Source organism: Onychomys torridus, chromosome 4 (assembly GCF_903995425.1).
Source record: "Onychomys torridus chromosome 4, mOncTor1.1, whole genome shotgun sequence".
Taxonomy (NCBI): Eukaryota; Metazoa; Chordata; class Mammalia; order Rodentia; family Cricetidae; genus Onychomys; species Onychomys torridus.
In genome coordinates this window covers 45,203,809-45,217,391 of record NC_050446.1, presented here as the reverse complement: position 1 = coordinate 45,217,391, position 13,583 = coordinate 45,203,809, and the positions used below count along the sequence as shown (strand labels likewise).

Here is a 13,583-nt window from a genome sequence, read left to right as displayed (position 1 = left end):
TGATTTAATTAAATGCAGATAATGGCTTCACATAAAATATTGGTTATTAAAACCCTAACTGTGCCTCGGGAGCAAAGTATAAAATGATAGTGTGACTTACAACTTTTAAAATCTGTGATGTGACTATAATATCACAATATAATGATTGTGTTGGCAGTGGGCTTATGTGCTGAGTGTTAAAATCTGGAGTGAGTCAGTGTAATATATAATCTATGATTTATACTTCTCTGCTTTTTTTTTCCCTAACAGGGATTTGAAGGCTGGTAATATTCTTCTGGGCGAGGATGGGTCGGTACAAATAGCAGGTAATGCTGTTAAAGATGAACGTCTTTCTGTTCACAGGACTGTTAACGTTGTAAGGAACGGAGGATGGTTTCCACAGAATAGTTACATGTATGTAGTGTCTTTTAAGAGTGTGTCTGGGCTGCTTTGCTATAACAAACCTGCCCTTACAGAATGTTTGGGACTGGAGCCTGGATGAGTCTTGGCGAGTTCTCTTGATAAATAATGCAATTTGAGCATGGAACCTTTTTATAATGATCTAATTTTCAGTTTCTATTAAATAGCTTTCTCTACCTTTTAGATTGAATAAACATATTTATATACCTGCCAGAAAAGTCATTTGGAAAATTGGTCTTGATTGAGTTTGAAAATTTAAAACATTATATACATTAGTTAAGAAACCTTTTATTTCTGTAGGCTATTGAGAGAGCACATCTGGTGAACATGTCCCATGCTTGGCTCCTGTCATTTTGTTGTTTTGTGTTATCAGAGTACCCCGCGAGCCTTGGCGCAGAAAGTAGCCACATCCATATTTTCTCATATTTTGTCCCAGGTCCTTGCGGGTCAGCCCCAGCCACTGTTTCAGCCATCACCATCTCTCTGTGGCACTGGTTTTGGCTGGATAGTCCTTTCCTATAGTGGGCTGTTCCTGCCATTTCTGAGTGTTCAACCTTTCACCTTCCAGTATGAAATATTAGCAGCCATTGCTAGTACGATCCTTGGTGAAAATCATTGACACGGCTTCTGTTATTAAGAGTTTTGAAGTTTGTCTCATCCTGGCGAATCAGCTTAATTGGCTTCATTTTGAGTTATAGGGAGAATTGTATGTGTTGGCATAGATCTGGGCTTTGAGCATACTGAATTATTGAACCAAAATCTACCATAGCACTTTATTCTAAACAAAAGGTGGGGAAGCCTGGGGGTGGGGTGGGAGGAGGGAGGACAGGGGAATCTGTGGCTGATATGTAAAATTAAATTAATTATAGAACTTTAAAAAAGAGCTAAAAAAAAGGAGAAAAAAAGTCTGTTTCCAGATAAACCTGAAGAGTTAGTTATTAGAAAGCAGAGAATCCAGGATCTCCAGTGATGGCTCAGAGATTAAGAGCACTGGCTGCTCTTGCTGAGGACACAGGTTTGGTTTCCAGCATCCACATGGTAGCTTAAATACATCTACAACTGTAGTTCCAGGGATCCCAATGCTTTCTTCTGTCCTCTGTGGGCTCCATGCACACATGTGGTATACAGATACATACAAAACATTTGTGTGGGCAAAACATTCACACAAAATAAAATAAATAAATGAATTCAAAAGAATTTAAAAAGAAATAGAGGAGCTCAGTAGAAAACAAACTCTAATACAGAGGCTAGGCTTTTAAATTTGGGGGTGCTGGAGTCAAATGTGAGGCCTTGTGAATACTAAGCAGATGCTTTACCATTGAGCTCCATCCTCAACCTTAAGACTTGGTCCATGGCCATTTCTGTGGACCCTCAGGTGAGACTCTGGAGAGTGGAGCAAGCAGGCTACAGGACCTTGGACTCTGTATTTTCAACTTTTAATTCCTCTTTAAAAAGGGACAAGACATTTGAAAAGATGCAAAGGAAGTGTTTGTTTTTCAAAGCCCACGTGTTTTCCCTTAGAGAAGGGAGGGATAAAGGAAGTGATTATCTTGGAGAAGGTAGATTTGGTCAACTATACTTGGCTTAAGGCATTGGGAGCAATTTTGTGTCTTACTTAGGCCCTGTTGTTCCATCTTTTAGCCTCACTTTCCCCATCTGAGACAGGGTGAGGATGCTTGCTGTGCAGACTGTTTTCCTCTGTAGCCACTGCACCTTAAGACCCAGGTTTTGGGGACTGGAGAGATGGGTCAGTGGTTAAGAGCACTGGCTGCTCTCCTAGAGGATTGCTGTTTGATTCCTAGCACCTACATGGTGGCTTCCAGCTATGGGGTCCAATTCCCTTTTCTGGCTCCCATGGGCACCAGGCACACATAGACATACATGCAAGCAAAATACTCATACACATAAAGTGAAATAATAACAATAAAAAGACTGACTCAGGTGTATATGAATTCACTAGACTCTGGGAACCACACAGTGTTCTGTGGGGACAAAGGGGCCATTTTATGGCTGGGTTTTTTTTCCCATGTAAATACTTCTGTTAAAACTGTCTGAAAAGATTCTAGAAAATAGGGGCTAGCATCTTTATGACTCCAAAGAATGAATGAATGAATGAATTTTAAACTTTGTGTGTGTGTGTGTGTGTGTACACGGCACTATACATGTGTGGAAATCGGGGGACAGCTGGGTGGAGTTGGTTCTCTCCTTCCACCTTTATAGAATTTCTAGAGATCCAGTTTGAGTTGCCAGGTTTGCAGGGCACACAGCTTTACTCATGGAAGCATCTTGATGGCCCTGATACACATTTCCTTTCATTGTAAAGAGATATATTTGTACAGAAATTTTGCATTCATAATTTACATTGCCTATTGATAGTGTTCAAATTATGTAAGTTTCTTGTTCCATTAAACATGAACCTACCCCTGCATGTAGGGTTGCTGTAATATATGTATGTGTGTATATATATTACATATATTTATATATATATGCACACTATATATTATTACATACACATATATGAACACACGTGCATACATACATACACATATGTATACACACATATATGTATATATACATACATATATACATACATACACACACACACACACACACACACACACACACACACATATATATGAAAAGCTTAGCACAGCCAATAAGATAAACACTGCACAAAAACAGTCTAATGAGCATGGGCAATTAGAGTTTATATAAAGAAAAAAAATGCTCTGTGTTACAACTAGAGAAATTCAGCTTAAAACAATATTGAGATACTTATACCATAAAGCCAAAAGCTAATCCATTGTTGATAGCAGTACAAAGAGTTCCATCCACAGTGGAGAGGAATCTGGTACTATCTCACAACTACAAATGTATCTCTTCAACCAAGCGAGGTGTGAGTCAGCTTATAGAAGCCACTCACACACATTTCTGTCCCACTCCGCAATCAGTGACACCATGTTGAGTGCTTCTGGTCAGCCATGGTGGGAGTGTGTTCATCTCTGGAGTCTGCAGCCTGTCTTTCTGAGAGGGAGTTATTAAACATTTATTAGCACAATTATGGCTCTGCTAGGAATCTGCCCTCCAGCTATCCCCATGTTTGGAATGTTAGAGGCCTTTGTTTATTTGTTGGAGATTTTTTTGGAAGGGGGTGTAGCCTAAACTTGAACTTGTGACAATCTGGCTGCCCCTGCCTCCCAAGTACTGGGATTATAGGCATGTACCACTGTGCCCAGATGATCTGATGGAGTATTTGTTTGTGAAAGCAAAATATATGAGATGCAATCTGGTGTCTTAAGTATAGTACAAACAGTATGTCCATAATCTGGAATACCCGTTCTCTCAAAAGGAGAAGAAAAAACTCAGTATTGGTTAAGTGAAAAATCAAGGTGACAGACAGTATTGCCTTTTGAGAAGGAAGTGGGGAAAACTGAGAGGATCGCTCTGACTTTGTGCATGGATACAAGGAGTTTAGTCACACAGGAGCTAGACTATTCATATTACCCTTTTAACACTTGAAGTTTGAACCATATGGGGTGTGGCTGACCTTATAAAACCAATGCAGTGGTTTAGGAAACTCGATAATACACTGCTAATAAAGTGAAATATTTTCAGTCACTCTGTGTGTGTACGTGTGTGTGTGTGTGTGTGTGTGTGTGTGTGTGTGTGTGTGTCTCCTTGGGTTTAGTTCCTCAGGCACTGTCCACTTTGATTTGTTGTTTTGTTTTGGGTTTGTTTTTTTTTGACAAGAATTCTCATTTGCCTGGGACTTACCAAGTATGCTAGGCTGGTTGGCCAGTAAGCCTCAGGAACCCGCCTTTTCCTGCCTCTTCTACGCTGGGGTTATGAGCAGTCTGTCCAATACACTTGCCTTTATAACCTGGCTTCTAGGCTCAAACTCAGGTCCTCGTGCTTGTGCGGCAGGCATTTTTTACCAACTAAACTGTCTCCTGAGCCCCCATTATCAGAGTTTTTTATTATAAAAAGTTTCAAATGTCCGCAGTGGTGGGAATGAGCCTTCTTGCCTGCTTCGCTTAGCTCCAGTACTTGCTGGGCTTCCACTGTTCATTCTCTGTCTATCCGTTCTCCCTCTGCTGTGGTGCCTTTTATTGGTCCTGTGGAACTTTATTCTTCTGGCATCTGAGTTAGCAGCTTCTGTATGTGCACTTTGTCAGCCCCTAGGCAGGGTGGTGTTCCTGGGGGGCAATCTGGAAAACTGCTTCAGCTCAGGAAATGACAGGCAAAATAAATGTGCCCCCAAACCTGAAACTACCCTGCCTCAAGCAGTCTCCTTGTTTGAGTGCGGACTATCAGCTGGTCGAAATTCCCAGGCTGTCACTCAGTAGCTCTGTGAGGTTGGATAAGTTATCAAGCCTCATCGAGAGTCATTTCCTCTAAAAGGGATTAAACAATATTGCCTTTAACAGTGCTGGCATACGGTAGGTACAGGAGAGCTGTCAAGAGATGCTGCTCTGCTGCTGTTGCTATGGTTATTAGTGTTACTGGCATTCCCAGCATTCCTGCCACCAGCAGGACCACACTTGCCCTGTCTGGAGGTCATGTAGACCTCAGATTTGTCTTGCAAGAGATACGGCTATGCGGGAATTTATGGGCTCCAAGAAGGTAAGCTTGCCTAGTACAGAATTTGGAAGAGAACTGGTCATTAATCTTGAGTTAACGCTGATAGGGAAGTACAAGTAACTTTCTGTGTTTGGGGATGAAACAACCCCCTCAACGCGAGGGTCAAAATAGCAGTGAGTTGCCTTTGAAACGCAAAGACAGGTCAACTCCCACTTTATTCTGCTACTTGGGACCCTGCCAGTCACCCCATCTCATTATTGTCAGATTAATGATCCGAGCTCTTTCCTGGGTGTCTGGAACACACTGTCCTCTTCTTTCTCGCACTTGGGATCCTCTGAGGTGAGGTTCCTTGTGTGTGTGTGTGTGTGTGTGTGTGTGTGTTTCCTGTCTCAGACCTTACGGTTCCTCTTTCCCTGCCATGAGGGGAGTGCTGTGGTTCTGGGGGCCCTGGGCTCGTGAGGACCCCCTGCAGAAAGATCCTGCCTTTGGCATGAGGATCAGCTGGGTCAGGGTGTGAAGGGCTGTGGTTAGGGTGCGCCTGTCACACAGTGAGGACTTTGTGTTACAGTCCTTCCTTATTTCCTGCTATGCTTCTGGCACAGTGACTTCATGAGTGGGACTGTCCTATCCTGAATTCCTAGTGTGATTCAATAGTCAATTAAATCAGCAATTTCTACACCTTTGGAGCTACAGCTTTCTAGAATTCACCCTAAATTTTCTCCCTGTTTTCTGAACTGAGTGCAGGGTTGCAATTGTAAAGTGTCATTTTAAAAATTTGAGGTATGAGGTAAGGCTGTTGTTTTAAAGAGCATTTCCTTTGCTGCCTGGGTTCAGGGTGCTGCCACTGCTGTTCCCATTCCATAGCAGATCGCTGTACCCTGTGAGGCATTTGTCACTAGCTCAGCAAAAACCAGGACCTTGGGAACTCAGAAATGGGCTGTGGGTTCTTGGCCATCACCTTGGTGTGGCTGTGAGGGAGGTGAGTGGGTCAGAGGGACAAAAGCAGAGATGCACAGAACAGTGTGTGTATGCAAAGTTCCATAGCTATCTGCTGTTCTGTTTGAACAACAGTGATTGCTTGTACACAGACTGCTCTTGTCCAATTTCCTTTGTGAGCCCATGCATCCTAAGAATGCATCTTGAAGGAAAAGTTAGCAGAGAAGCTTAATTCTTACTTATTTCTTCAAATATATTATGTATTGTATATCCTTTATGCAAAGAAGCCACTCATTGTATCATGTAGGTAACCCCACCCCCAACCCCACTTTTCAGAACTCTTTGTTACCCAAGGGATGATCAGGGGCCGGGCTAGGTCATGGAAACCCTGGCTTTATAATATAACCGAAAAGTATGGTTAATAGACTTCCACATTTGGTTCTGCTTACCGTGGTGCAGATCCTTGGAGAGCACAGGGTATATCCACTGACTTGGGGCATAAGATCAGTAACCAATGTGTATAGTGTGTTTCCTGTATATAGGGCCAGCTCTTGGGCACTAACTGTCCTCTGGACACACTAGCCTCCTCACAGACCATGGCGAAGGATGTCATGTTCATGTTATAGGCCAGAAGCAAAGGGTGAGAAAGGGAATCAGTCCTGCCAAATGTAGGTGAGTGCTGGAGCTCAGCCTCAGATTCTGGCCTTCTGATTCTAGAGCTTGCCAATCCCCCACCTGTGGGATTTCCAGGAAGAAACCACTAAATACAGACTTAAATGATCGCAGTTTCAGATAGAAACTGAGCAGTCACCAGCTTTTCTGTCCCGCTGTGTAAATCCACTTGGGGTCAGGGAACATATGCCAGGCATCTTCCTATTTACTCCTTCAAGTAGAAATGCAGGTAAGGTTTGTCAACAGAAGGCATCCGTGGTGTCATCTGGGGAGAATTAAACTCAGAAGCGACACCACACTCTGAAGACTGGTAAAAGTCAGCTTTGATGTCATGATTAAAATCCAGGGATGGAATGCCCTTCGGGATTAAATCAAATGCTTTCTGCCTCCTGTGCTGTGCTTGGAAAGCCTGTGTGTGACTCCCTCACAGTCCACCTGGTTTGAGTACCTCGGTGAACATGATAAATAGGTTTTACCAGTCTGCGACAGAAGGAGAAGTGGCTGTTTGGAAGTCATGGTCTTCCCACGGCATGGCATTTATGTACTGATCTGATGCTCTGTCATATTGTCACCGAAAGCTTAGTACCGTGTCTGGCAAGTGACTAAGCCTGTTTGTCCAGAATTCGTGAGAGAGTATTTTGAGCAAACAGAAATAGTGAACAGGTCACGTTGGGGTGGTCAACTACAAGATCAGCTTATTGTATGATTCTTCTAAATAGTTGCCAGTTATTTTTACAGTACTGTAAAAATGTTGATTTATTTTTTGGTTTGCTGTGTTCTTGTTTCTGAGATGGAGTCTTCCTATTAAGCCTTGGCTGAGCCTGTGTGACTCAGGTTGGCCTGGAACTCACAGCTGTCTTGCTGTTCAGCCTCTCATGCTGGCAGTCCTAAAACATGATTTCCAAAGACCTTTCTAGATGCATACTGCTGTATTATCTTTGGTAGATGTTGTTCTCATACATTCACATGCTTTTGCCATTTTGGAATTGTGTACTCTGTGGTCTGGATGTCTCTGTGTCCCCCATGAACTCATGTTGGAACCTGAGCACCACGACTAGGAGTGTGGTCCAGGCTGAGCTCCTGTGATGGGGATAATAAGAGAGCGGGTGACTTTAAAAGGAGACTGTAAAGAGGTGCTTACCTCATCCATGGTGTGAAGACATGTCCTACAGGTACCATGGATCTACCAGAGAGCAGGACCAAACCAGATGGAATCTGCTGGTGTCTTGAGGTTAGATTGGCAGCCTTCTGAACACTAAGAAACAGATTTCTGCTGCCATTAATCTACCTAGTGGACAGTTTGTTGTAGCTGTCTTGTGGGCACCAACTGCGTTATGTCTGTGAAGGCTTAGTTCCCATCTCTGGACTCTTTGTAACAGAGAAATTGAGTCTGGTACTTAGCTAAGTAGCACAGGACACTGGAAAGTTACCTCACGCCAGCCTTCATGTATCCGAGTGCATTCCATTTAGCCAGTAAGGCATGATTGCATGACTTCCTTATATCCTGTTTCCTGGGAGGGAGATTATGTTCTTTCATCCTTAAATCCATGGCCAGCTTCTGTATGTGTTTTGAACACAGGAATCTCCCTGACAAAAACTTCCGGAGAGGCTTGCAAGGAAACTTCTTTTCAGTACATTAGTGCTAGTCTCAGGAAGACAGAGCGGGAGGGGACTGAGAGATTTTTTTTTTTTTTTTAAACCCAGGTCTGCTGGGTTATTTGTGTTCCTTCTGTCTTTGGACTTTGATAGGGGTGGCTGGAGATTGATGAGGTATTTCTTGGGTTGTAGGGAAGAGAGGCTTTGAGCAAGGCAACATGGAAACTTGATCTGCTCTGGAAGCAGCCTTTGATGAGTATGGGTATACTCTGAAAGGACCCAGGGCATCTGAATGAGCAGCTACTGGTGGCATCCTATTTACTGACACTAGAGGGTGGGCTCTGCTCCGACAGTCACTGGGAAGCCGTCTTGAAAGCTGGTCTTGCTTATTCTGGCCCCATAACCACGCAGCGTGTCCATACCCAGGATAACAAAACACTAGGACACAGTTAAAACACACCAACTTAGAGTCAGCTAACTGTTACTGGTGTGTGGGAAATGGGTACTTTACTTATTTGGAGTGTTGCAAGATGAGGAGGAAGTGGTTACAGGGCAAGGCTCCATGCACTCTGTCTGACCTCCTGTCCTGCTCTTTGGCTGTTCCCCTTTGCCCCATTGATTTCCTCATTCTCACCTGAAGGAAGAGCCTGTTGTGTATGTCTGCCCATGTCACTTTCTGGCACAGAGTTCAAAACCCGCTGATGGGATAAACAGCTCCTCAAGAAGGAGTAGAGGAGGCCCTGCTGTGACCCCATCTCCTCTCAGGTGCTCCTGTTTGGGCCTCAGCACTTCTGTCACTTTACTGACACCGTCCATCCTACAGCTCTATTTCTGGCACCGGTTCTCTGTGAAACCCGTCCATCCTCATCCTCCCCTTTGCTAATCCATGGTCACTCCGTTAAGCCCCTAAGAGGTTTGAACGTGCTCTCCTCACAGCCTAACTTACTCTGTCTAGCCCACGGTTCCGTATGGAAATTGGGTCCCTTGTTTTCTACCCTCCCTCCAAGCCAGGGAACTCCCAAAGATAGAAACTCTGTTGTTCATCTCTAGGGTCACCTCAGAGTACCTGATGGGAGGAAGGGGTTCAGGAAGTTGTGGTGAATGTGCTGTGACCGGGAGACATGCTAGATGCCTTGTCTCATGCAAGGCAGTGAGCTGTTGGTGACGGGGTTCAGGCAGGAGGCACAGCAGATGTGACAACTGAGTAAGCCTAGGTATCAACTTCCCAGGGCAGAGGTAAGAGTGTTTGAAATATCTAGGCACATACACATTGCCTTTCCCCCTTACAGCTGAAAGTGGGTTTTTGATTTAGAGACAGGTTCTCATTTGCTGCCTAGCTGGTGTCCTTGAACTCATAATTTTTGCTTCCCCCTCCCGCGTATAAGGATTGTAGCTGATGGGCCGGTGCACCTCACCAAAGATAATTTCTTAATGAGAAAAAAATGCTTCACCTCTGTTCTTGGGTATGCTTTGCTGTGGGCGACTATCAGCTAAACACTAATGAACTCAGAGAAAAGTGAAGCAGAGAACGAACACAGGGGACCTGGTTATACCTAGAAAATAGATACATAGGTGAATTACAATGTTGGATGGATGTAAGTTGCTTTGTAGTCAACCACAATGCTTGTTTTCAGATTCAGGGGTAGCTGATAATTATGTAAACTGGATTAAAATTTGATTAATTATGAGAAAAATCTCACAGACCAGTTCTTTTTTTGGGGGGGGGGTGTTTAAGCAAATAAGGACAGTAAGTTGATGTGATTTCTTGATTTGGGGAAACCCCTAGCAGGAGTCAAGGACGTGACCAGTTCTGGAAACCTGGCTTTTTATCCCACGTGAGTACTGCCAGGAGCAGTCACCTGGGAGAGACTGCAAGCAGCCGCTACCTGCTAGCATATGCCTGGGTGATAACTCGGAGAAGCTTTCAAAGAAGAACCTCTCTGCTCTGCTGCTGGGGGCCTTCCTCAGCTGTGCACATTGAACTGCACGGCGGGCAGAGCTGAGCACCAGGGAAGTGGATGGGACTCCCCCCTCCCCCCTCCTTCCCTCCCTCCCTTCCTCCCTCCCTCCCTTCCTTCTTTCTAGCACCTTTAGGGTTCATATATTATCAAAAGACTGTAGAGATCTGGGCAAAGCCAGAGTATTAGACCGAAAGACTAAGCTGAGTCCATTGGTACATTCTTCTTTCATGCATTTTTCAGTTTCTTAGTTGTTACGCTCTGCTCTGCCCCTGGCAAAGAGTGAACATGAGATGCTTGGGTCCAGTGTATCTTCAGTGACCAGTTGACATACATTAATCAAGCATTTACACACAGTCCTCTGAGCTGAGGGACTGGCAAGCAGTGGAAGTATAATTTTTGTCATCAATGGGAAAGTGAAATAGGCAGGTCACAGGACAGTCTATGTACATGTGTTTATATGTGTGGTGTATGTGTCTGTTCATGTTACAGGCAGGCGTATGTTTATGTATGTACCTGGGAGTGGAGACCAGAGGCCAACTTCAAGTATCTTCCTCAGTTGTCCTCCGTCTCACTAACTTTTGGTATGGTTTATGCGTGTGTGTGTGCACACGGGTTTGGGTGCGCGTGCTTGCCTGTGCGTGGTCTCAGGGAGGCAAGTGGTCCATGTTGGATGTCTTCCTCTGTGCTTTCCCATCTTACTCTTTTGAGACAAGATTTGCATCGAACCTCAAGCTCTGTTAGACTACCTGGCTAGTGGTACTGAGTGAGAGCTTGATAAGTAGCAAATACAGATTAAAAAACACTGAGCAACATAGTCTAATGGATGCTCTTAATAGTTAATTGTCCTAAATGTGAAAATTTTCCTCATTGAAGATTTGAAATCCTGCAGATTCTTTGATGGTCTTGTTATCCCCACTTAATCTTTCTCAGAACTTTGCAGAAATGATGTCAGTTGTTTCTTGACTGCTTGTGGCAACTGGAGTTATTTTCACATGTCCCATAGGGGCCGTCTCTTTCAAGTGTACAGACAAGCTGTTGTGGTTTCATAGACACTTCCGATAATGGAGCAGTTCAGGAGAGATTTGCCTGAAAAAGATCACCTGCAGGTGTATAAATGTTGCATTGGAAATTTAGAAGTTTTCACATTTGATCTAAGATGCATAGGCCTGTCCTTTTGGATATGGCCAGCTGCGGACCCTGGGGACTTCAGAAACGTGACTCGGGCTTTGGGGATGATGCTTGTCTCATATATCTACCTTCGAGCTGTGCTGACAGCCCAGTGGAGCAGGCTTCACAGGTGAGGGGTCTGAGCAGTGGTAGCCTTGTGTGTGGAAGTCTAGGCGTTCAGAAGGTCATACATGCAGGCTGTTCTCAGATCTCCTCAGACTGCCCTTACAGTGCTCACCATCCAGCCCCCACCACGACCTCCCCTAGGAACTTGAACTGGCTACTTTCTGACAGTTCAGTTGCTCCATGGATGAGTTCCTTCAGCTGGAGGGTTGACAACATGGTCTCGAAGGACCTATCTTGTATCGAAGCGTCTGAGTGGCTCCTCACTAACTGTAAGCACTAAAGACATTCCCGGTCCTAGTCTAAAGCGTGCAAATCAGAAGATGGTTTTGGGCATGGAGGATGGATTAAGCCTAGTTTCTGGCTGTGCTTACCACTGTCAGAGTGTCCTTATATTAGCCCTTCTGTTCTCTGGGACACTTTTTCCCTTTGTTCACTGTGAGTGTCATATCTAATAGACAGTTGACCATTGATTAGCGTTGTCACTGGACTGGAGAAAACTGACTCCTTCCTGCCTGGCCCTTGAGCATAGCTGGCCTCGGACTCCAGTTTCCTAGCCATGTCAGAAGGGCACCAGTTGATGGCAATGTTGAGAACCAACCCAGATGATACCCTAAGTACCTGTAGGCTTGCCTCTCACTTCCTCTATTTTTTAAATGTGAAAATATTTTAGGGAATGAAAAGAGATGCCATGTAGTTTCTTCCCTTAATTCACTGTCAGAAAAGGTTGTAAAATTGTCACTGTCTGATGTTTCAAAGACAGTCAAGACTGCTCCTCTCTCATTTGTTGATGGGGAACATGCATTTGTCCAGAGCAGCTGACAAGTGACCCTCCAGGGCCCAGACTCGGGAAATTCCACAGGATCATGTTTTTTGGACTGTGAATACTTCCTACACCATACTGGGGGATGGGGGCCTCAGCCAGTAAAGCCAGACCCAGATCAGTGAGCACCCTTTGATTGTAAGAAGGAAGAAGCAAAATGAAGGATGGGAGCCTGGTGTGAGGCAAAGGTCAGAGGGCAGCACTGAATGAGGTTGTTAGAAGCTTCTGGTGTTTCCCCAAACCCCACACCCTACCAGTCTCTATAGAGCAGGGCAGGTGGTATATAAACATTTGATGACCAACTGTAGACCAGTTGCTAACACGCTTATCGACTCTCGATGAGTGCACTAAAGGTTATGGCTTTGATAAGATGACAGTTTTACCTTTGGTTTAGCAGCATCTTCATGAGCAGGGAAGAAATGATCAAGGCTGTAAACGTCTATACATAAAATACAGTCACCACAGATTCTCTCCCTCTACCACGGCCTCATCCTTGGGCAGCTGTTAATGATGGACAGTTAATGAGAGTATGATTATAGATTATTTTCATGTACTTAAAAAGATTCTGGATCCTCTGTAGAGGGGTGACTGCTTGGCCTCCAGGACACACTGGACGCAGTTGAGAGTCACTGAGTTAGGCAGTTCATTTTCACATGTCATTTATATTTGTATCACCTTTGGCTTTACCATGCCACAAAATACATGGCCTTATGTACATATATACTTTTTCGAGTATTCTCTACTCGTAACTGTGATTCTCTTCAGCTGAGAGGTAAATAAGGAAGCTGTGGAGTTGCTGTGTGTTGGGGTTGTCCAGGCACAGTGATAGGCTAGGCAGTTTCAGCTTCGGTAAGCATGGAGTCAGCTGGCACCTTCCTATAGTGCAGATTCTGATCCAGTGGCTCCAGCCTAGGGCCCAAGGCCCTGCATCTCTGAGGTGCTCACAGGTAACACTGCTCCTTTTGGTCTGTGGGTTACACTCTGAGGATCGAGACTGGAGTTTTGAGGGTAGCCCTCTTTTCCATTTCCTAGAAGGGTGTTGTGTTGTAAAGGCTGTGGAACTATTGCTCCAAATAGCAACCAAAAGTTAGACTTTGCTTTCAGTATGTGCTCCATCCCCCTTGAGACACTTCTGCAATTACTCATTTTGATTTATGCCCCTGACACTCAAAGCTGTGCTAATACTGGAGCTGTTTTATAATCAAAAATTGCAAAGGGTACTAGACTGTTTTCTTTCTGATTTTTACCAAATCCTTTCGAGGATTGCAACAACTTTGATCTTTGATGTAATGGTTAACTCTTGGCAGTCAGGAAGTATGCCAGTG

At 44.3% G+C, this 13,583-nt stretch overlaps 1 protein-coding gene across 1 annotated transcript in view; it reads left to right on the top strand.

Moving 5' to 3' along the window:
- Positions 1–13,583, top strand: part of Stk39 (serine/threonine kinase 39) — a 275,350-nt gene that overhangs the window by 82,098 nt on the left and 179,669 nt on the right. The window contains exon 5 of the mRNA XM_036185119.1: positions 250–305. Within this exon, the coding sequence (XP_036041012.1) occupies positions 250–305 (56 nt within the window). The remainder of the gene's footprint in view (positions 1–249; positions 306–13,583) is intronic.